Below are 26,135 nucleotides of genomic sequence, written 5' to 3'. Positions count from 1 at the left end.
TACCCTAATGTCAATTCACTTGCCATGCTTCGGGCACACTATTTTATTCTTCCACCACACCCTAGTGGATGGTAGGGCATGAAATACCGCCTGTCGGCACATGTCAGCTTAAAAAACTGTGAAAACCCCATGTTGACCTTGCCCAGGTCGACCTAATGCTTGTTGACCTGGCGACCTAGACACATGTCGACCTTGACCCATGTTGACCTTGTTGCCGGTTGACCTAGTGGTGTCAACCCAATGTTTGTCGATCTAGTTGCTGTAGACCTAATGACTGTATCCCAATAAGAATGTCCTAACTGTACAGGCATCAAGAATCAGATGCCATTGTTAGCCCCTAGAGGGAGCTCAGCTGCATACATCATCATGTCTGCAATGATCTTCTGACTGCAGATTATCTCGACTGGGTTAGATTCTACTTTTCTTAAATATGTATTTTATATCTATGTGTAAAGTACAGTGATCTCCTGACTGATTATACTGTATACACAGAATCAACACAGATTATCAACACACAATCAAACAGTGCTGGGTTTTTACTTTTTATATAACAAACAGTAATTTCCTGAGTGCACATTATCAGGACAGAATCAGACAGAGCTGAGTTTCTATATAATGTACAGTGATCTCCTGACTTCATATAATAAAAAACAGAAGTTGACCGTGCTATATTTCTGTGTAATAGGCAGTGATCTCCTCAGTGCATATAATAAGAACATGATTGGAAGGTGCTAGATTTCTATATGATGTACAGCTATCGCTGTACACCATGGGCAGGATGAGAGAGATGCAATGTATATCCCTTTCACCTTGCAAATGTCGGGTCGCACCCTCAGCGATCCGGCTTATTGCAGTCACACAGGGACGGGGTGGAGTGGTGGTATTTCATTGGGGGGCGGGGGAGGAGGCAATGCTTGGAGCTGACGGGAGTGGTATGGCTCTCCTACAGGGGAAATCCCGACGGTCAGTATCCCGATGTTGGAATCCCGGAGCTGGTGCTCCGACAGGGGGTGAGCGCAAAGAAACTCCTTGTGGGCTCGGTGGCTTGCTTCGCTCGCCACAGGTTCTATTCTCCCTCTATGGAGTTCAAGGATCCCCACAAGGGAAAATAACCCCTGTGAGTTGGGATCCCCCCTGTCGGAGCACCGGCAGTTGGGATTCCTACGTCGGGATACTGACGTCCAGATTCCCCTTGTCGGGCAGTCTTCCGGCATCCGGAGCTGATGCAGCCTCCTCCCTATAGTGTAAACGGGACCCAGTTCGCTCAACCCGGGTTACCCGTTTACACTGCCCAGCAACCAAGGTCTGACCCAGATAAAACCTTCTTTTAACTCAGGTCAGAAAGCTGGGTTGCTGGATCTAGGTTTTTCCAAATGTCACTTTTAACACGACAACAACCCGGGTCGGATCCGGGTTATTAGTGCAGTGTAAAAGGGATAGTATAGAGATGAACACAATGTAGATTAGAAAGAGCATTGGAATATTTCACGGCACCCCTAGGCGAAAAGTTTCTTATGGATACATTTAGAAAACAATAATAAATTAGGTAAAATGGATGTATATGTAATCCTTTGTTCGATTATGTGGTAAGGGACAAGATTTCTTTGTTTGTCCACATATTCTTTTATTGGAATAATTTGTTTGCCTATCACATTGACCATAAATAATTTTAATTGGTCCTGGACCACCAACACAAGGCACCCCTGCAGGTACCCCAAGGTACCCCTCGGTGCCACGGCACACAGTTTGGGAACACTGGTGTAGGAGTAGTCAGTACTGTGCATTTAGATAATGACGGGTAATACTATGACATAATATACTGCAGCTCAAACCTATTTTAAAATCTTTGACTTGTATTTCATGCTTTGGGTGTAGTGTGTGGACACGTGAGTTTGGGTGTATGTGCTTTAGAAGGTGTGGAAGTGGATGTGTAAATATCCTGGAAAACATAGTAACAGGGAAGGGAAGGAAAGCTGGCACCTTATCAGGCAAAGGGCAATAGGGCATGAAGATTGCTTCCTACAGCAGTTGTGCAACAAGCACAATATACTGTATTTACCAATAGCTACAGTTTTCTTAACTTTTACAGTATTTTCTGAGATTTGTATAATGGCTGCATTCATCCTTGGACAACACTGTACACCAGGGGTTCTTAAACTCGGTCCTCGGGACCCCACACTGTTCACGTTTTCCAGGTCACCCGGCAGGTGCAGGTGCACTCATTACTCATTGACACATTTTAAAAGATCACAATTCCTAGGAAAGGAACGCAATCCATGCAGTTCTAGGCACAGTAATGACAACCCTAATAGAGCCAGTATACTGTATACACTGATATTGCTGATATCCAAAAGAGAAGTTCATGGACTCGCTGTGCAAGCATGCCATTCTGATTGAGAAAGACAAGGGTTAATCACACTCCACTTAAGTCGTTTGAAGGAGCAGAAATGGAGAACAAGTCTGTGGACTCCTGATGCAGCTGGATGACGCTGTCCACTGCCCCGTGGCCTACCAGCCAACAAGCTTCTGCTCAAATACAGGTTACAGTGCTGTTGCTGTGGAATCTCAACCCATCCAAACTCTGCAATGGGATCAGGCTGCAAGTAAAGGCCCCCCACTGCACAGTCATCAAGGCCACAGTGTTCATTGGCAGCGCTCAGGGAAGTAGTTGTTTATACTCACATTAGTGTAACCCTTCAAATATAAGATTTTGCTTTACAATAACCATCAACAAGTCCTGGGAGCAGTCACTGAAAGTGACCTACTCCCTCTACCTCGGCTCCTGCCAGGAGCAGGGATGAGTAACAGTCAAACCTGCGGTGAACAGATTAATTCACCCGGGTTCAGAAATAACTAGCCATGGGCAATTGTACATGTAACTAACGTCACCGCAGTACTGGCACCTCTGCGGTCAGCAGAACTTGTGGTATGGGATGTCTGTCCACCTACGATATCCGCCTGACTCACAGTGGATTTTGTCGCAGTGTTTACCATGATGGCAATTAATTTGTTAAAACAATAAGTTGATTGTTTCCCTGCCTGATGTTCCCCACACAGTTTTATGCAGTGGCGTAACTAGCTTTTTTGCGCCCCCCCCCCCCCCCGCGCATATTTTTTTGCCCCCCCCCCCCCCTTCCCTCGGCGCCCCCCCATGCCCATACCTGCCCAGCCGCATCTCTGGTCACAGTCCCGTCTCTCCCGGCGCACCGGCTCCTGCTGCTATAATGAAAAGGGACTCTTAGAAAATGGCTGCCCCCATACTGCAGACAGAAAACTGTCTGCAGTATGGCGGCCGCCATTTTCTAAGTGTCTGTTTTCATTATAGAAACAGGAGCCAGCGCTGGGAGAGACGGGACTGTGCCGGCACGCAGGCAGGTACCAGCAGACAGCGGCGGGTAACTATAGCCACGCAGGCCCCCGGGGGCTGCGGAGCTATAGTTACGCCACTGGTTTTATGAACACAACAAGATTTAATACACTGGAATGCATATCTTCTGATAGATTGGTGTACACGTATATGTCATCTAAGCTGCAGAAGCTCTTATAGTGTGTTCTCTCTAACATTACTTTGATACACAATCAACTCTGACCTTCAAGATGTATTTATTAGGTGGATACATTTATATATATATATATTGGTATTCCTTATTCAATCCACTCTGTTGTAGGTACTTTGATAAAAATTTGCTACAGAGAAATAATTTTTGCCATCTGGTAACAAATGTAACTATATTGCAGTGTAACTATGGGCCTTATTCTGCTTGGTGCGTTCGGGCCGTACCACTCGATCGGCCAACGCACCGTGCATTTTGGACAGAAAACAGGCGGATGCCAACGATACCTCCAGACCACCCCTAGAGATACCGTATGAGAGCGGACGCCTGGGTCTGCTAATTACTACTCAAACTCAGACACCTGAATGTAATAAGCAATGGTGCAGTCTATTAAGTGAAAATCATGATTTCACTACCTGCAACCCACACACAGCCCACAAACACATTGGAAGCATATATTTCTTCACTTCTCTACATGTAAAGGTTGGTTTAGTTTTAGGTAAGATTCATTTTAACACCTGCTTATATATGCCAAGGTAATTAGGTTATAACCATCTACACACATTCAGTAAGTGTTTGTATATACTTTAAACAGCAGGACACTCAATCTATAGAAGTCGACATGTGTCAACTTTTTCACTCTAACACAAACATTGTTTTTTTGTTTATGCTAAAAAAACATAAACCACATCTAAGAGCTACAAGGATGTTTGACCAATGTCCTAAGGCCATGGCCACTATTTTGCACACAATCTTTGTATTGTAGCCAAAATACATACCTTAAGCATTTTCATATCTGCTATGAATTGTATGTAGCACACTCTGGATGTAAGATGCCACAAATCACATTATTGCTATCACATCTCTTTAACAAAGGATTCCTACATCTGCTTATGAAACTGTAAACTCATATTTCAAACAATATTTTAACATGTTTGCACACAAACAATTTTATAATGCTTGATCGACTCACACATCTTTAACATACCTGTACCAACACCTATGGGGAGTCCTGACTAGTATTTTTGGGAGGACACATAGATAGTGATTAAAATGCAACATTAGAACATAATAAATATACATGTAAGGAGGGTTAAAATGTATTTTCATTAGGCTGTTCATTAAGGTAGACAATTGAGGTAATAGAAAACAATAATTGATTAACAATTAGAATCATTCTTTTAAATGCCTTAATCATAGTTGAAAGGCTAGATTAGCAGGGCCATATATGTGAAGGGTATGCCAGCGTACGCTCACTCTCACGATCGGTGACATACGCTGAGTTTTCTATTGTAAACAGGTGAGACCCGTCCGTGCACGGTGGCGTACGCTCAGATAGCCGCAAGATGTCGGAGGGAAAACGGCCGAGAGACGTCCGTAAACAGTGGCGTACGCTCTGTTGTACGCCAGTTATCGTGTCTAAGAGGAGATCCGTCCGTGTGCGGTGGCGTACGCACAAGTGCATGCCACTCCCCTTTGTCAGTGTTTGTGACCGTCCGTATGCGGATGTTTTGTGGACGGACTTACGCTCACCGTCCGCGTACGGGAAAGTACGGTGATACAGACCGTACCTACGTTTGGCCGACCGGACCAGAATAAGGCCCTATATGAGCTCAGCAGCACTGCGTGATACCCTTTTTACTTATCGTTTCTACGCGTGTGTTAGAGTAAACACATACACACTGGTCAACTTTGAGCTGAAAGCCGCTCAAAACAGGAAGTTTGAGCGGCTTTCAGCTCAAAGCCACCCAGTGTGTATGGCCTGGCGATGAGCAGTGAGCACTGCTGCGTGCTCCCGCAACATCACCGGGAAAGCTGCTAACCTGCTGGTATTAGCAGCTGACCAGCAGATGAGCGGCTTTGAGGACGGCTTTGCATAGCGCTGCGCTATGGAAAGCCGTCCTCCCCCCACTGACCGTGCCGGGCAGGGGGAAAGCCGCTCAGTGTGTATGCACTAAGCAGCATGCCCCCCCCCCAGCGATGACAGCGATCATCGCTGTCCATACATGCTGGGCATAATCGCCCAGTGTGTATGGACCTTTAGACGCAAAGTGGTTCAAGCACCCATTCATAGTAATTGAGACATATTAGCACTGGAATCTCCTACAATTCATTTGTCTTGTCTTTTCTATATTTCGCAGGGATAGGGTCACTAGTTCGACAAGCATAAGGTCGACAAGCATTAGGTCGACATGGTCATTAGGTCGACACAAGCATTAGGTTCATATGGGGAAGGTCAACAGTCAAAAGGTTGACATGGGGTTTTTCACTGTTTTTTGAGCCGACATGTTCCAAAAGGCGGTATTTCATGCCCTACCATCCACTAGAGCGTGGTGGGAGAATAAAATAGTGTGCCGAGCATAGTGAGGCACCGTGGCTGAAGCATGGCGAGCACAGTGAGCTATGGGAGGGGACGCAGTGCTACATTTCAGTGTCCGTGTCGACTGTGTGGACATTCGGGTCAAATAACAGTGAAATACCCCATGTTGACCTTTTGACTGTCGACCTTCCCCATGTCGACCTACTGCTTGTGTCAACCTAATGACCCTGTGGAACTAACCCATGTTGACCTTCAGTCATGTCAACCTAGTGGTGTCGACCTAATGCTTGTCGAACTACTTGCTGTCTATCTAATGATCCACACCCATCTCATTATATACCTATTAAATTATTTATTGAATAAAGGGGTTTACGTTCCAAAATTTCTACCTGTGCGTTCGACAAATCAAATCTGTCTCGCCAGAATTATAGAATAGAATTTTAGTTTTTTTTTTTTTCAAAATATTTTTATTCAGGTTTGAGCATTAAAGTATTGCATTCAGTAAACATGTTTGCGTCTGTTACAACAAAAAGAAAAAAGGAAGAAAGGAATAATGTAAATCAGGTTATAGTATTATACTATACAATTTTTTTTATTCTGTTCTTTCTTACACAGGCGATAGCTATGTGTGTGGACACGGTTTGGAGGCCCCCCTGAGTTCAGGATGGCTATTGGCCTGTTGGAAGGTCCAGAGGAGCATCTCCCAAGAGATTTCTAGTTTCGTACCATTGTGTGGATCTAAAACATCTGTCGATTTGTATTTTAAGATTGTTTGATAAGGAATCAATAAAACCCTCCCATAATTGAAAGAAGTTCAGAATTTTAGTTATAGAATAGTAGCATAGCACCTGGTAACCAAATAGAACATGACCTTATATACAAATTGACTAGAAGTGCAATTAAAGTATTTGTTCTACACTATTTCAAAAATGGGGTGCATTGACTTAAGTCCATTACGCAGACATATCCGAAGCTACAAATATCTGCAGATTTCCCTTGAACTGTCCCAGGAATCTGACCTGGGCTAATTTTTCACTCTATTCACTTCAGATACATCTGGTCAGACCTAAGATAAACCCCTGACAGCTTCAGATCAGATGGATCTGTGGTGCAGCATATAGATTTTTTTGTCACATGGATCTGAGATGCAGCCACACATCTGATCTGAGGAAGCTCAGATTTGTCCTTTTTCTTCAGATCAGTATGTCAGATCCAACTAAAGGTGTGTACACACGCTTCAATTTGCTTTAAGCTGTGTACACGCTTAGATTTTTCGGTACTTGTTTCCTATCTGGGCGCCCATCGCGGGCATCGCGTGTACATCGCATGCCATTATAATGACATGCGATGCGACCGACGCGATTACCGCGATTTTACATAGGGAACAATGTTAAATGTCCCAATTGACCCGATTTTACATAGGGAACAATGTTAAATGTCCCAATTGACCCGATTTCACATAGGGAACAATGTTAAATGTCCCAATTGACCCGATTTCACATAGGGAACAATGTTAAATGCCCCCCCCCCCCCCAATTGTTAACGCCACTCCACGATCAACGTCAACCCGAAGCGTGGCGAGCGCAGCAAGCCCGCAAGGGGCGGCGGTACGCGTCCTCCGACCTTTTCATACCCCTACTATCCACTAGGGCGTGGAGTGAGAATAGAATAGTGTGGCGAGCGGACGCGGATACCGTCACAGGTATCCACATCCCCTTGCGGGCTTCACAGGTGTCCGCGTCCGCTCGCCACGCTTCGGGCTCGGTGGCTCGCTGCGCTCGCCACACTATTCTATTCTCACTCCACGCCCTAGTGGATAGTAGGGGTATGAAAAGGTCGGAGGACGCGTACCGCTGCCCCTCGTGGGCACGCTTCAGGTTGACGTTGATCGTGGGGTGGCGTTAACAATTGGGGGGGGGGGCATTTCACACTTCAGGGTGGGTATTTGGGGTCTGTGGGCCATTTAACATTGTTCCCTATGTAAAATCGCGGTAATTGCGTCGGTCGCATCGCATGCGTTTTTTTGTCAGCACGCGACGCGACCGACGCGATTTTTTTGCTTGCGATGCCTACGATCAAAATCGTGGGCGCCCAGATAGGAAACAAGTACCGATTTTTCCCTGTTTTCAATTCGTTTTTTCTTATAGAAGCAAAATCTAATCGAAATCGAATCAAAATCGAATGGTTTTTAAGATGCTTTCAATCTTCATTCGAATCGATGTGAGCTCCCATTTTCTCTATATCAAAATGGAAATGGAAAATAGACTGTGCAGGCAAGGAAATATTGAATTTGATTCAGTAAATCAATTTTTTATTAGTTTTGGCATTAGATCTTTGCATTCAATTTGGCATTAGATCTGTACTTTTGCATTAGATATCGATTTTGATATCTAATTCTATTTACATTCAAGGTACAGTGTACACATTCGATTTACTGGATCGAATTCGATATTTCCTTGCCTGCACAGTCTAGTTTTCTTTTCAATATAGACTTCGATATAGGCTTTATACACAGCGCCGCAGGTACCCACGCGGCAAGGACACCACTGCAGGCTCCTGTCAGACGCCGGCATGGACCCCCTTGCCTGCTCCCCAGACGGTGCAACAGGTACCCCCTGCCCCCACCCCCCGGCACCGGGGCGCCCCCACCCTGACTCGCCTGGGGAGCTCCGGTGCCTTGCACCGGCCCTGTGTACACCCCTTGAATCTGGACAAAACAGGCAAAATCTGACTAGTCAACAGGGGCCTTAAGACACAGTTTGTAAACGTTGCTGCATTGATAATGCTAAAACGGTAAAAAAAAAAAAAGTTAATTAGCCCTGGTTCGGCATTATAAACATCTATTAAATGTCTACAGGCCCACACACACTGGGCGATTTTGAGCTGAAAGCCGTTCAGCAGTGGCGTAAGTTCGTCCCAGTTGCCCGGAGGCAAGATAAATATTGATGCCCCCTCCCCCCCCCCCCCACACACACACACACACTGCACCTTACATACAGTAAATATGTATGTATGTATGTATATTATGTTTAAAAATAAAGACACTGACTTCTATGGTCCTGTTGGAAGGGGGAGTCAGCCACAGAAGTGATATCAATGGCTTTCAATTAACTGATTCAAACTTGCAGGAGAGGAGAGGTGCCCCCTTGGGAGCAGGAGCCCGGCGGCAGATGACTCCATTGCCTCCCAGAGTTCTGCCTCTGCCGTTCAGTGTGTATGCACTGAGCAACTTTATTCAATGTGGCATGCAAGGGGGTTAAAAGGCGAGGATTACTGAAAACAAGCTGCTCACCCTATTTTATGTTCTGGGAGAATCCTCACTGTCAGAGGATGGCGAGGATTCCCCCAAACAGCGAGGCTCGCAGCGCCATTTCCCCTTCGCTACAAAAGCCTAGCAAAGGAGAATCGGCATGTGCAGGGGCTCAGTTGAATCCTGCCCTTGCAAGCTGTGACAGTGAGCAGTCAACACTGCTTGCTGTCACAGCTCGCAAAAATCATTGAATACACCCCATGGAGTGGCTTGCAGGCACCTATGTTGCCCCACAAGTTGGCCACTGTAGATGCCAGGAAATCTATGTCCAACCACAAAGATCCCTTGCCTCTTCCTACCTCCTGAACAGCGGCTATTTGATACCTGCACCCTGCTCCTCATGCTTAGGGGGTATTCAATGCAGCCTGCGAGGGGGTTTGTATGGAAAGTATGGCTTTTCCTCACCAAAAACAAGCCATCTTCACCGTATTCAATATAAGGGCAAGTCTGCTGCATTTTGTGGTGAGCCCCACCGTTTTAATAACCACACTCGCCGTTTCCACCTCGCCTCAGGGAACAGGCGAGGCAGAAACAGTGAGTGAATGAATACATGACAACGAGCTGTCGGCACTTCTCGTTGTCGATGGCTCGCCATTAGGGCATTGAATACCCCTTTACGAATCACTGACAGTATGCTGATCTGCTTCCTACATCACAGGACCCATTTGGCAGAAGGGTTCTGTGTATGCGCAAAGGACCGATCTCTGGTACTTTGTTGCATCAGAAGCATCATTGACTGGATCTAAACGAAGTCCACTATACACTCATGTGTTTTTTTCGTCAAGGCAGAAGGTATACATAGATAGATAGTCTGTCTGTCGTTACTGAAGGGTTAATCAGCCATCTTGTTTTCATTGAAGGGTTAATCAGCCATCTTGTTTCTCTATGTCTGTCCCTGCTGATTTCAAGGTGGTTATATCCTGGCTCTTTTCCAGTACTCGCTGCTATCATAAACTTTGTTACTTTCCTTAGACACTGTACATTCTGTGCTTTCTCATAACTAACGAATACTACACAAGGCGATGTATAAGCCACCCCACAAAGACACTGCCATTTCCCTACCTCTGCACCAAATATTAACCAATCATGTAATTGAACCAGCGTCGTTTGTTGTGTATAAATATGTTGTTTTCGTCATCATTAAATCAGAGTTCAACCTTGTATCTGTGGTCATCGTTACTGGTCATATCATATGAGGTTACACTCTCACGGAGCTCTAAGGGGTCTTCACACTGAGGTCAAATAAGGTAATTAATAGATCAGACAATCGATACATCGGCGTATGATCGATTCTCTTCAAGTGGGGGCTCGTCCGGGATGCGAGGTCCATTCCTACACAGATGTCATAAAGATTTTACAGTCTGCCTGAATCTGTTGTGAGGTTACGGACATACTCGATCCTGAACCTGTGACACCATGCCTGGGGTATGTTGAATGTCTTATATAGAAGTTAGAGTCTTCTATCATAGAAGTTAAAGTCTTCTATTTTTGTGCACATAACCTGATCTAGGATCAGATGCCGTACTTGGAGTACGAAGGAGACCTGGGGTCTTTAGTCTAAATAGTACCTCACTTTGAACGCCCATTCTTTATTGGCCAATTGTCTTTATTGTATTGTCTTAAAGTATAAGTTTTTCTTTCATTCAATATCCCTGTGTGATTGGTGAGTATACACACTCGTGATATCTGTATTTCCTTGTAAACCGTGCGGCTGGTAAGTTCACGCACAATAACTTCACCATTTGTCTAATCTGACTACTGTATGCCAACAGACTTGCGGACTTTATGCTCTCCTTCTCGGAGTAACGCAACGTGAGGCTTCACATACAGTTCTCAGCAACATAACAACAAGACTCTGTCCACCGTCACGTAGACGGTCTGTTGTTTCACTAACATTTTGTACTTTTATATTTAATGGGATGTATCTAGAGGAAATATAGTTCATATAATATTCAGATAAAGACCAACCCTCACAGTCTGCTGCCACAGGTCCCGACCTGCCTGACTGAAGACGGTGCCCCTGGTCTGAGTATTAAGAACTTTCCACGCTCCCATTTATAGTCAGAAATATTGATACACAATCATACCCCGACATGGGTGGAAATAATAGTAAGAATAAAACAGTCTATCCACCCCCATTACCTAGTGAAATATGTAAGGAATATGTTGCCCACAAATTATTACCTTGTTAATCCATGAGGTGGACAATATAATAGATGGGACTGGAATCAAGTCCCCAGTATTAATACCCCGATCCCTGCAATATAGTAAACAGCTGCAGACTATCCCCTTAACAAAGCACAGGAGATAACTGACATGTGGAATGAAATCACCGTACACCAGTTCAGCTTTGAAAGATCTATTTTCTGTTGAGCTCTCAGGGTGTACGGCGGATTCCTGCTAGGCTTCTGTGTCTTTGCTGGAAGAGGGGGGTCTGAGGGGGAAGCTGCAGTATTGGCCTCTCTCTCCCTAACACTGAACATCGCTGCCTATTGCAGTTTCATGTAAATAGAAACCTACAGTCACTGAATTTTGGAAGAGATTTAAAAGATGCTGGACTGAGGAAACGGGACTATTTCTTGAAATATTCCCTTTACTCATTTCCACCTTTATCAATAACCTACACCCCTCCATTTCCACGCCAGTCAAACAGAATGTCTCTACCTGGACATCTGACAAACTCACTGAATTTAGTGAGCACTTATATGAAAAAGAATCTGCTGGATGTTTTGATATGAAGAAGACTGTCGTCACTTCTACTCACAACTTCCAAAATAATAACAGAGGCCCACCAAATAGACCAAATAGGGGGATCCCACAAAATAACCAGAAAAGACCATATAGACCCCCTCAGGGTCCAACACCCCGTGCGCCTCCATACAACAGAGATTACAACAATACTGGTGCAGTACCAAGACAAACAACTTGTTTCAACTGTGGCCGGAATACACACTGGGCTAGGGACTGTCCACTCCCTCCCCAGAAACCACAACAACCTTACACTCCCAGACCCCAACAGGGACCATACAGACCACACTCAACATCAGTTCAAGACCATGTACGTTTCAGAGTGGACTGGTCTGACCCTGCACATTGACGGGGCCCGGAGGAGGGTATCCCATCTTTTCCACAGTTCACTACTCATTGGGAAGATTCACCCCTCATCACATTATATGTTGATGATAAAAAACTGTCCTTTCTAGTAGACAGTGGGGCAACAACCAGTGTTTTGTGTTCTCTTAACTATGATGGTGAACTGCAAAAGACTACTCCTTCAATGGGAATCAACGGGATACCCACTGACACATACCTGACTGACCCAGTTATCATACGCTCTGACAAGGGAAAACACTTAGGGATACACCAATTCAGGATCATCCCAGAATGTCCTGTTAACTTACTGGGCCGTGACTTGTTTAGTAAATTCCACATCTCCATCTCACCCTCTCCACGAGGGAGTGGGCTCCAAGTCACCTCCCCACACTTTGTGTCACTACAAAATACTCTGGACAACTCACTTGATCAAATTGATGATAGAATTTGGGCCATTGGCCCTTATGACACTGGCTTCATACCCTGTACACCATACAAAGCCAAGCTCAAACCAGATACACAACCCGTGTTTTGCAGACAATATTCACTCTCACCAGAAAAGATTGAAGGTCTTAGACCTATGATACATGACTTCCTCGAACAAGGCATACTCAGGTACATTGTCTCACCTTACTCGACACCTATCAACCCTGTTGCTAAGGCCGATGGCTCTGTTAGATTCGTACAAGACTTGAGAAAAGTAAATGATCTCATTGTTCCTATTGCACCCATAGTACCTGACATCAATTCACTCATCTCAGCAATCCCTGCAAACGCAACCCACTTTAATGTCATAGATTTGAAAAACGCGTTTTTTAGCATTCCTATAGACACAGAGACCCAATTACTCTTTGCTTTTTCATTTGAAGGTAAACAATTAACCTGGTGTCGTTTACCCCAAGGCTATATTGACTCTCCAGTGGTCTATAGCATAATCCTCCAAGCCACATTGGCTCCATGGCACCCCCCCCATAGTTCTGTCCTGCTACAGTATGCAGATGATCTGCTTCTCTGTAGTGTCACCGAGGAGACCAGCCGGTTAGATGGAATCTCATTGTTAAACTGGTTAGCAGAATGTGGACACAAAGTGTCAAGAGAAAAATTGCAATGGTGTAAAACGCATGTCAATTACCTGGGTTTTGTGCTCTCTGAGGGAGAAAGAAAAATCAGTCCACAACGCATACAGTCTGTATTGGGCCTGGTCACCCCAACTACCCAGAAGGATATGTTGTCTTTCTTGGGTATGGTAAGTTACTGCAGACAGTGGATTTCTGATTGTTCCTACTATGATAATATCTTGAGACAATGCACACTCAAAGACAAACCCAAGGTTATACAATGGTCAGATGAAATGTATTCTGCATTTAAAAAATTGAAAGAAATGTTAGTACAGAGTCCCGCGCTTGGTCTCCCGGACTATATGTTATCATTTCACTTGTTTGCAAGGGACACATGTACAACTATGGCGGGTGTACTGACCCAACTTCACGGAGGCAAAATGCGCCCAGTCGCATTCTTCTCAAAGGTAATGCCTGTCACTGTGCAAGGAATGCCAGCTTGTCTTCGAGCACTGGCTGCCTGTGCAATGGTTGTTGAGATGTCCACATCACTTACATTAGGACATCCTACTGTGTTACATACCACACATAATGTCCTCTCCATCCTCAAAGGTCTACACACACAACACATGTCTGCCCAAAGACTCAGCGGCTATGAAGTACTCCTACTAGGGAACCCTTCTCTCACTGTAAAATACGCAACAAACACAGAAGGACCTGTCCCTGTACTAAACGCACTTTTAGGTCTTAAAGGACCTGACGACGAGGCGCCGCCTCAACATGACTGTACTCTGACAATTGACTCAGAAACTTCACCCAGACAAGACATGTCGACTGTGCCTATCCCCGATGCCGACATAATATTTGTTGACGGCTCCTGCAGCCGTCCCAATGACAACACGTACCAGGCAGGATATGCAGTGGTTAAACTTCCAAACACCACCCTTGAAGCAAAGACAGTCCCCTTACAGTCAGCATAAGCTGCAGAACTCATTGCACTCACTCGAGCTTGTCACATTTACAAAGACAAACCTGTCACAATTTACACAGACTCCAAATACGCTTACGGAGTTGTTCAGGCAACGCCGAGGCTTCACTGGCGCTGATGGGAAAGGCATATCACATGCGCAACTCATCACAGATCTCTTACACGCAATTACATTACCATCTCAAATTGCCATCCTTCATTGTAAAGCACACACTGGAGGAAAGGATGATATCAGCAAAGGCAACGCTCTTGCTGATACCGCTGCTAAACGTGCTGCCACTATAGCAACATATAACCTCACTCTTGCTGTCATCTCGCCTCCTTCGTTAGATGATACATACCTACTGACAGAATTACAGGCTGCTGCCTCTAATTCAGATCTATCAGATTGGACATATCCAATACTGCGGAAGAATCCACGGACTGGATTAATCTGCAAAGAGGGGAAACCATGTATACCCCAAACCAGTGCATCATTGTTCATAGCACACTACCACGGAGTAGGACACCATAATATAGTAACAACTACTTTACTCCTCTCCAATGATTTCTACATTACTAATGCAAAAGATCTCATTAAACAATACATCAGTAGATGTATAATATGTCTCAGAAACAACCCAAATAACCCAGACAAAGCAAGACACCAGCACCTAGAATACCCAACCACTCCATTCACTCACCTGCAAATCGATTTTACACATATCAATAATGCAGGAAGACAGGAATATGCCCTGGTCATTGTCGACATGTTTTCTCGGTGGCCAGAAGCATATGCCACTAAATCAGAAGATGCAAAAACAGTAGCCCGCATACTCACGCGAGAAATCATTCCGCGCTGGGGATGCCCGCTTCAAATTAATAGTGATAAAGGTTCAGCCTTCACAGCCAAGGTCACAGCAGAACTAGTCAAAGCACTGCAAATAGAATGGAAGTTTCACATTCCATATCATCCACAGAGTTCCGGTATCGTGGAACGCATGAACCGTACTCTTAAAGATAAACTACGTAAAGCGACAGGAGGTACATTTGCAAAATGGAAACAAGTCCTTCCTATCGTATTGGCTGAAATTAGAATGACACCACAAAAGACTCTAGGTTACTCCCCCTTTGAAATACTAATGGGCAGACCTTTTCCCACGCCCTGGGCAAAGAAACCACTAGTTACAACTGAGGGAGATCTAGACGTAATAAGAGAAGAGTACATTAGATCCCTAATAGAGAAACTTAATGAGTTAGAACAAAATGTTATCTTTAAGAATCCTTCTCATCCACAGATACCCACTCACCCATTCAGGGTTGGAGACAAGGTCGTAGTGAAAGTGTTGCCGAGAAACAAGCACCCCGGAGATTTCACCTACGGTCCAGAAACAGAAGTGGTCGCGGTTACCAGGACGGCTGTCCTCACCGACGAAGGACCAACGTGGATCCATGCATCCAGAGTAAAGAAAATTCCACCTCCACCACACGTCAACACAGAGGTCGACACCGATCCCGAGACTGACACAGACGGGACGAGAGAGGTAATAACGGGAGCCAGTGGCTCTGACCTCCAACTTGGAGAAGACCTGCCGGCTGGAGGTGATGAGGAATCAGGGGTACAACATTCTGAAGCCGAGGACGACGCTACAGGATATGACTCCCCCCACCTTAGCCCTAGTGATTTTATTCGGGCTTGTTCTTTATAACTGTTTTGCTGAAGTTGATATTACTCAGAATGATGGACGTTTTACCTTCTGGTATAATTCTTCTAGTACAACTGTTGCTACTTTCATATTTTCTTATTGTGATATTGTATCTTGTTCAAACAATCAAGGCGGGAATCGAGAAGAACCACCGCTGCCCTGGCTGTGTAACATCCAACACACACCACACGCTGTAAGTCACGTATATATCTGTGTCACTAGTACTTACTGGGGAGATTCTTGCAACTCATGGGGGGCTGTTGGGTGGAACACTAGAGCAGATACCACTGCCTTTGATATCAGCCAAGACTGGGGATATTACCCCGATGTTGGCATCCATAAATGGTCCAATGGTCGATCCTTACTAGCCCGTATGTCCCTACGAAAAAAGGGCACCTGCAATGGCCAATTTATCATTAACTTAGAAAACCCGGCCCCCGGTGATGCCGGACTATATGTCTTGGGTAAATATCAATCAGGGGAAAACGGGGGCCCAAGAGGAAAATTCCATTTAAAGGACATGTACGATAACCCAGAATACACCGCCCTCAAAGCCACTGTAAAACCTAAAACACCACCATCATTCCTTAAACCACATGTCACTACTTTTAATGATATGTTAGCCATTGATAATCCCACGTATGAAGATACCATGTCTATGGAAACAGGTTTCTCTGATGTAAACTATTGGTTAGAATGGATGAAGTATAATGCCCGCAAGGTTAATCAAACTGATTGCTATGTGTGTGGAAAGTCCAGACCCCATTTAGGTACTGTACCCATACACATACCACCTGAACAGGATAAATGCTTTTTTAGTTTATACACTGACACTGTAATAGAAGAAGCCAAATGTGAACAATGGAAAAAGGAATACCCCATTATGACAAAGAATACCAACCCTGGTAGTACTATAACTATTTACCCCGGTAATTACACTTGTTGTTTCTCTAATAGTACTGATCAAAATGTTGTACAATTGAAATTGTTTCCTGATGGGTATTGTGCTGAAAGAAGACATATCACCATACCCACCATGAAGAAATCTTTGGGAGATATTTATTTTATTTGTGGAGACATGAGACTCAGGACAAAGCTGGATAATCCTTGGAAAGGAGAGTGTGCCCTGGCAAAGATCATTATGCCCATACACATTCTCCCAGCCGATTTGCCTGAGCCTCCTCCCACAGATAAACCTAACACAAACTCCAGAAACAAAAGAGAAGCTCCAAAGGAAAGCTTCGATCCACACATATACATAGACACTATTGGTGTTCCCCGGGGAGTTCCTAAAGAATTTAAGGCTCGTGATGAGGTCGCTGCCGGCTTCGAGTCCCTGTTTCCCCAGGTAACCATCAATAAAAATGTGAACTGGATAAATTACATATATTATAATCAACAGCGCTTCGTTAATGATACTAGGGACGCTTTGAAAGGTATTGCTGAACAGTTGGAAGCTACATCACAAATGACATTTCAGAATCGTATGGCTTTAGATATGATGCTTGCCGAGAAAGGAGGAACCTGTGTGTACATAGGTAAGATTGATGGATGCTGTACTTATATCCCAGACAACACAGGTCCTAATGGGAAAACTACCCTAGCTATTAAACATCTAGAAGATTTATCCATCGAACTCAAGAAGAACTCAGGTGTCACGGACCCCTGGAGTAGCTGGTTTGGATGGCTAAACGATTGGAAACACGCACTAACACAAATAGGCATGTTTATTCTCATTATAATTATTGTACTTATGATAGTAGGATATTGTGTCTTTCCCATATGTAAGAAGATTGGTTCCAAGTACCTGGATAATGTAACACCTGCTATGTACACTGATCTCGCCAAAAGCCTTCCCTCACCAGAAGATTATAGTGAATATGTTAAAATCCATCGTACCAAACAAGATGCCATCTACAAGAATCAAATTGTCTAAAAAGGACATTGATTCTAAGAGGGGATTGAAGGGTTAATCAGCCATCTTGTTTTCATTGAAGGGTTAATCAGCCATCTTGTTTCTCTATGTCTGTCCCTGCTGATTTCAAGGTGGTTATATCCTGGCTCTTTTCCAGTACTCGCTGCTATCATAAACTTTGTTACTTTCCTTAGACACTGTACATTCTGTGCTTTCTCATAACTAACGAATACTACACAAGGCGATGTATAAGCCACCCCACAAAGACACTGCCATTTCCCTACCTCTGCACCAAATATTAACCAATCATGTAATTGAACCAGCGTCGTTTGTTGTGTATAAATATGTTGTTTTCGTCATCATTAAATCAGAGTTCAACCTTGTATCTGTGGTCATCGTTACTGGTCATATCATATGAGGTTACACTCTCACGGAGCTCTAAGGGGTCTTCACACTGAGGTCAAATAAGGTAATTAATAGATCAGACAATCGATACATCGGCGTATGATCGATTCTCTTCAGTTACCCAGTTTGTTTTATTACTATCTACCATTGTAAAGCGCAACGGAATCTGCTGCGCTATATAAGAAACTGTAAATAAATAAATAGATTGTAGAACTAAATGTGCTGCGCTGTAGAAGAAACTGTTAATAAAAAAGATTGATCTCATGTGGATTGTTAGATACATGCATAAAATGTCTATGCACATGTATTTATACCATTTCAATGAGTGATCTGGGTTTATGTCCCTCCCAACGTGACGAGCAGCTTCCTGCAAAGTGACTTTGAGCAGTCACCGTCTCCTCCTCGTAACACCTCCCCTTGCACATGTCTCTGCAGAAGGCTGTGCAGTGTAATAGGGAAGTGTCTCATTGTGTCACATGCAGGCGCCATGTGACTACTCCCAGACTCTCCCTTCTCTGCTGTGCAGGAGATGTTTTCTCTCTCTCTGACTCACATGTGTCTGGGAATAAAAACACTGCTGTTAAATAATACACAGGAATTCTTTGAGTCTAGTATTTAACCTTATGTTATCCACACCAACCTTGTTGCACGTTTAAAGCTACAGTAATGTGTATTTAATACAAATCACCAAATAAGGGCCACTAAATTCGATAGTAACTAGCGTTATTCCACTAAATACAGTAAGGAAATAATAATAATAATAATAATATGTTAATTATAATAATATTATTATTAATCATTTATATATATATATATGTCTAGTGTCTGTGAGTCTCCAAAACACTACAGTCTGCTGGCAGCATGAGAAACTACATCTCTTTCTCACACATGCACAAACACAGAAGGTAGCAGTCTAGCTTTCGAAGCTTTTGCTTTGAGCAGGCTTACTAGTACTATAATATGTATATAGTGTTCTTGCCCCAATAGGACTCAAGGCACTAAACATACATAAAAAACAATGCACACAATGTGCATCCTTGTGAGTCACTCTAACCCTGCCGTGCGAATGGTTAGCCGGCGCTAGCCATCTGCACGCGGGATGCGCTTGCAAGGTTTGTGAACGGATGTTTTACACAAACATCCATTCGCATGCCAATGGGAACCTCCCAATCTTTTATTGGTCGCAGACCATCGAATGATGAAGAAGGCGCACACATATGTAAGAGTGGTCCAGACCACCCTTACATATGTGTGTAGAATTGCAGGGAATTTGGCGGGCAGCTGACATCCGGTTATGTCAGCTGTCTGCCCCCTGCACGTGTGTCACTGACACATTAGCATGTGTACGCCCAGCATTTTCATGGGAACGCCTATGAAACGCTGGGCATTCACATATACTAATGGCCCAGGCTGTCACCCTATGCCCCTATCCACCTCACCGCTCACAAGGCTGGGTGCGTGCACCTGGTGAACAGACTTTTCGCATGCACCCAGCGTATACACATGCCCAGAAATGCTGCAGCGCATGCGTATAAGCAAAACATCGGTCCCTGTGCGAATTCACTGCCGTGCAAGTCAACCAGAATAAGGGTCTGGGTGGAAAAGCCTAATATCCACCATGGCCCTAACTGTGTGGAGTTTGTATATTCTCCCCATGCTTGCGTGGGTTTACTCTGGGTACTCCGGTTTCCTCTCACAATCCAAAAATATACTGGGAGCTCTATTGGCTTCCAACAAATTAACCCTAGAATGTCTGTGTGTGTACATATAGATTGTAAGCTCCTCTGGAGCAGGGACTGATGTGAATATTCAACTACAGATGGGGCCAGTTTTATCTTTGCTGGCGAACCGCCAGCAGATCCGCCAGCAACACGGCGCTCCATCTGACTGAGACGCGCATGCGTCCCCCACGCACGTGCGTCTCAGTATCTGGGCGGCGGGGCGACGAGGCGGACGCAATACTGTCCGCCTCCTGCTCGAGGGGGCTAGGAGGGACCCGAGGGGGGCACCGGGCGACCGAGGGCAGCAGCGTCGGAAGGGGATGCGCACCTCGTGCGCGCGCATCCCCTACCGGCATACAGATTGCGGCGGGGCAGGGGATGGCGATGGCGACGCCATCGCAATCACCTGCAAAGATGAATCCCGCTACATCTGTACACTATACTGTAAAGCGCTGCGAAATATGTATGTGCTATATAAGAAACTGTTAATAATAGACTACACCTAGAAGAGATGACACAAAATTACATTCCTCTAAACTTTTGCTCCTGCTGGCTCGGGATTAGGGTTGCCACCTCTCCCGGATTTCCGTGAATCTCCCGATTTTGGTGGCAACCCTCCAGTAGGCTTTTTCAATATCCCAGATTCCGGGATTCTCCTGGAATCCAGGTGTCTGAAAAAGCCTCCCTGCCCTACTTGCCGCCTCTCCGCATCCCTAACAGCCACAGCGCCTGCCAGGACTGCCTCCGCAGCCTGACAGAGGCACTCGCGAGATGATGATGTCATCATCTCGCGAGTGTCTACAGGCCCGCCGCCCGCCCAGCGCTGGTGTGCTCGGAGTAACCGGCATGATCATCCGGCTGCCTCCTCTTGTCTTCTGCCCGACCCTGCCCAGCCCAGCCAGCCCGCAAGCCAGCCCAGCCAGCCTTAGGTAATTTTTTTAACAGCCAGCACGTTATAAAACATTGATTGGTTCTGGCACTCACTATATCCAATTCCAGTAATCGCCTGTTGCCATCCGCCAAACAAGGGGAACTTGACACAGTCACCCACACAGCACGGTATTTGCAGTGGCACTCAGGTCTAGATAGAAACATCACAACACCCACCTGGTAAGCGCCAACCAGGCGGGTGTTGTGACGTTTCTTTCTAGACCTGAGTGCCGCCGCAAATACTGTGCTATATATATGTGTATACATGTGTATATATGTATATATGTGTATATACTTGCAGGCTGGATCCCTAGGTGAACACACACACACTTAGGGCCTTATTCTAGTTCACTCTTTTTGACAAAATCCTTCTTAACCATGTGCACTGCAGATGTAACATGTGCAGAGAGAATTAGATTTGGGTGGGGTTTTACTTCAAAGTGAGATCTATATTGCAGTGTAAAAATAAAGCAGCCAGTATTTACCCTGCACCGAAACAAAATAACTCACCCAAAACTAATTCTATGTGCACATTTTACATCTGCCCCCCTGCAGTGCACATGGTTTTGTCCATCTAAGAAGGAATTTGTCAGAAAGAGTGAACTAGAATAAGGCCCTTAGTCACAGGGAATTGTAGCATCTTGATGAGACACAATTTTTATTGGAAATAATGCCAGATATGCTCTAATCAAGCTCTTTTTGGGAGTACAACTTTGTACTTATTCTATTGACTCTTTTTGGAGGGGATTTAAAGTGTACACTATATTTATTCTAAAAAAAAATGGTTTCTATTATACCAACCGGAAGAATTTTCGGTTCTTATTCAGACATTTTTGTATCTGACTGTGATTCTCGATTTCATGACCTAGATGGGTTTAAAATCTATTTATAAGATCATGAACCCCTTATGAAGTCTCTATTGGAGACTAAACGCGTTGGGTACTGATCGCGGTTCTGAAAAATAAAATAAATCTTCAAATGAAATAACCAAGAGTGTACTCATTTTATCATATGGACATTACTATTTGAGGGCGCTGAAGGCACTATTGTTGGGGTATATATATATATATATATATATATATATACTTGTAGACGGTCCGGCACTCCTGCTTGTCTTTGCAGCTGCTTCCGTGCCTTCTATTAGGATGTAGATACAGTAAGCTGAAGGTATAGCGGCACTGGGAGACTTTTCAAACTTCTTTATTGGCGTGCAAACATACACAATGTTTATGTTTGCACGCCAATAAAGAAGTTTGAAAAGTCTCCCAGTGCCGCTATACCTTCAGCTTAATATATATATATATATATGTATGTATGTAGATGTAATGGGCAAAAATTGGTTGTTTTTGAAGTTTTAAGCCCTCTATCGTATAGGCCACGCCCTTTTATTGGTCCGCGCCTTCGGCACCAGCATTAATGAGAGGGGGGGGGGGGGTCTCCAGGAATCCATGATGAGGGAGGTGGCAACCCTACTCGGTCACAAGCACGTTATCTAGGTAACCAACTGAGCAGGCATCCGAATGGCCAGTTTGGCCATGCATCTGCCAATGCATCATTTTACCACTCTTGTGTGCAATCCTTCAATCTGTGACTTACTGCCGGATTCAGAGTTGAACGCTGATCGATGAATTTGCAAATCGAGCGATTATTGAATAACTGCACCTGTGTTCCATACGCATTGTGCATGCGTGAGCCCAAATAGCAACAAAAATTGCATTTAGATGGGGCAGCTTTTCTTTCTGTCTGTACCTACTTGCAGTCATCTCCAACTTTGCAGATCAGTGATCAACTCTGAATCAGACCCATAGTACATTTTAAATATTTTAAATGTATGTGTCATGGCTATGCTTCTCCCAGGACAAATGGTTAGAGCTTTTTGTGTCTATCTGTGAATGATGATTCTACAGACAAGTCACTGTTTGCCCGTGAGATTCTTGTCAGCACATGTGTGTGTATAGATGTCTACATGTGAGTTCTGCCTCAAAAGCATTGAAAACTGCAGGCGACACGTGCTGTACTGTCAGTGAATCTGTTACATGGCTGAGGACACCCGCCGCCTGTCGGTAACAATACACGCGTGACTGGCACTGCTAATCCTGGCTGAGCCATGGTGCAGTCAAACAGCAGAGCACAGAGCAAAGCTCTTAAACTGAGTGCTTAACCCATACTGCTCTGGTGACACACGTGCAGAACTAAGAACTATATTATATGCTTATATTCAGAGTCCATCTATCTAGCACTCTATCTATCTGATCTGAGTTGGCCAAGGTTGTATAATTGTTTTACGTATGTATATATAGGTTTGTGTGCATCAACACCAAGCACATACACAAACACACACACACAAACACACACACACACACACACACACACACACACACACACACATCAGTGTATAAATACAGTAAGATCACGAGTAGACAGAAACGTGCAGAGGATGTTCTCAGACACCGGCTGTCTGCCTCACATATAAATGAGGACAGCTGCAGGGTCTCTTTGGGAACACTATGTCAGTATGTAATATGCAAAAAAAAACTGGTGTATTTTTTTTCCTCCGCAGGTTTACCAGTACTTAAGCAGGAAGGAACCATAATATGATATAGATTTCCAATTTACCCCAATAATTACAGGCTTTTATAATCAAGGTTACATGATTTAGCTTCATTCTTACTGCGTATGCCAATGTCCCTGGCTATAATTTCTGTCCAGCTGAACTGTACCATGTATAATCGCAGTTACAGCCTTACCTGAAAATCCGACATCTGAAATACCGAAATCCATTTTTGTGTGTGTGATGAAGAGAGTGACTCCTTTGCTTTCTGATGGTTCCATGTACAAAATTATAAAAAAAATATTGTATAAAAATTACCTTCAGACTATGGCCCTGATTCTGGTTGACTTGGTAAACTGCAAAGCTCGCAGCTTACCAAGTCCCAGAGGGCCTGCCCTGCCGGCCGCTGAGTAGCCACCGCCGTATCCCCTCGCAAGCATGCGGGACATCCATGAGACTCTGGGCATTCCCATGGGCAGGACCCAGGCTCGCTTTCTCAAGCCCCCACACACACACACACCCGCACCGCTCCATGCAAACTGGACGACGACTATGCAAGTCGCCTAGTCCATTCGCCAAGAAACCCTGCACATGCGCATAAATCATTATGCGCATTCGCAGAAACAAAACATCGCTCCCCCATGCGAACTCGCGGGGTAGCGAAAGAACTAGAATGACCCTCTGTGTGTATAAGGTGATAATGAAACAAATGTATTTCTTATTTAAACTTGGGTCCGATTCCCAAAATATCTCATTATGGTATGCAAATATAACAAAATATGGAAAATCCAAAATACAGAACTTTTGATGCCAAGAATTTCAGATATGGGACACCCAACCTGAATTGATATGTGTTCCTATTCCATAAAATGGAATATATATTTTTTATGTACATGGCCAGCATTACCATTAGGCAAACGGTATGGATCATTAGGTCTACAGCAGTTAGGTTGTCAAGCATTGGGTCGATAACATTAGGTTGACATGCATAAAGGTCACACATGAGTCTAGGTCGACATGTCACTAGGTCGACACAAGCATTAGGTCAACATGGGCAAGGTGGATGGTAGGGCATGAAATACCACATGTCGGCACAAAACAAAAACAGTGAAAAACCCTATGTCGACCTTTTGACCATGTTGACCTAATGTTTGTGTCGACCTACACTCATGTCAACCTAGACCCATGTCGACCTAATGGTGTCGACCTAATGACCGTATACCAGGCCAACATAGGTATTGACTAGGGTGTAGCTGGTTTGTGGGTTCCTAAAACACATAATATCACTCATAATATCATTCATGTTTTTAATGCTCTGAGGGGTATTCAGACCCAGTTGTTATTTTTACCGGCGGAACCAGAGGCCACGCCTTTTCAATGCTGCCGTTTTCAACAGCACTGAAGGCAGGTTCCGACAAAACATATCCGACTATAAAACAAGTCAGATCTGCTTTGTCGGAAATGGCTGGGGATTGCTGGATAGATTCCAGCTGTTGGGACTTTCTGACAGTTGGAATCCGAATCTGAATACCCCCCCCCCCCCCCTTCTCTGTCAGCATCAATAGCCGGTCGCTGGCTTAAAAGAAAAGCAGCCAGCAACCAACTTATTTGTAAAGCTGCTACCTGATGCAATTCTATGTCAATGTAACACTGAGAGTGCAGCCAATGGTTATGCTATCACAACCAAGCACCCCCCCCCCAGTCTGGCATAACTAGGATGTTGTCCACACCAGCAATCTGCTAGACGGTTTGCATATAGCTGTCTCACCTTTATGTGTGTCATAATGTGCAATTGAAATTAAGGTGTGTGGTCTTATATGCAATAGGCATTACAGTGTGGGGAATAATGAGTAAGGGGCATTACGGTGTGGGGTATAATGTGTAAAAAGCATTGCGGTGTGTGATATAATGTGTAAGGGGCATTACTGTGTGTGGCACACACTGTTTTGTTTTTTTTTACTGTAGGCGCTGGGAGCCCTGTTTGTTTGACCCAAAAAAGGGGAGGGAGAAAAACATTTTTGGCTCAGGGGAGCAAAATTTCTAGTTATTTCTTTGCAATTTAGTTGTCTTCTATGAATAAATAATGTTTATCTTACCTACTTCCAGTAGCACTGAAGTCAGCTGGATTACCTGTAAATGAGTGGTAATGGGACATACACATTAGGATGTTTGCTGTGGGAATGTAGACAGAATTGTGGGTTGCTTAGAAGTGAGCACACCTTGGACAGCAGTGGATCCCGGAAAATATTTCCATTAGACAATATTAATAAATCTGGTCAGTAGCCTTGCCAGCCAACCAGGCCCAGGCAGTATGTAACAGGCAGTGTTTTTTTTTTTTTTTTTACAAAACTCAAGTGTGCAAGGAGCTGTGTATTGGTGCAGTTTTACCTCAGGAACCAAGAAATCTAGAACTGCCCCTGCCTACTTCTGTTACCAAAATATCAGCTGACAAGTAATACTGTCTTGTCTTGGCATTAATGATTATTTTGTTTAACAAAGTTTCAGCTTCACAAATGAATTACCCTTTCTTGCTGCAGAGTAGCTACAATTTTAAATCAGTTCTATTTTGTACCAATTTATATTTGAATTAATCGTGTTTAATACA

At 44.3% G+C, this 26,135-nt stretch overlaps 1 protein-coding gene across 1 annotated transcript; it reads left to right on the top strand.

Annotated features, from left to right (window-relative positions):
- Window positions 1–10,317: 10,317 nt before the first annotated feature.
- On the top strand, window positions 10,318–18,428 carry LOC146008194 (uncharacterized). The gene is made up of 2 exons (XM_083147244.1): window positions 10,318–10,431; window positions 15,601–18,428. Exon 2 carries the CDS (start codon window positions 15,908–15,910, stop codon window positions 17,942–17,944), a length of 2,037 nt encoding a protein of 678 aa, XP_083003370.1. The 5' UTR covers window positions 10,318–10,431; window positions 15,601–15,907; the 3' UTR covers window positions 17,945–18,428.
- The last annotated feature ends 7,707 nt before the right edge of the window (window positions 18,429–26,135 follow it).

This window comes from Crinia signifera, chromosome 6, assembly GCF_055691185.1.
Source record: "Crinia signifera chromosome 6, ASM5569118v1, whole genome shotgun sequence".
NCBI lineage: Eukaryota > Metazoa > Chordata > Amphibia > Anura > Myobatrachidae > Crinia > Crinia signifera.
This window is presented reverse-complemented; position numbering and strand designations above follow the sequence as displayed.

What these genes read in the sequence shown, in the direction of transcription:
- LOC146008194 (XM_083147244.1), top strand. Translation starts at nt 15,908, where the DNA reads ATGAGGAATCAGGGGTACAACATTCTGAAGCCGAGGACGACGCTACAG.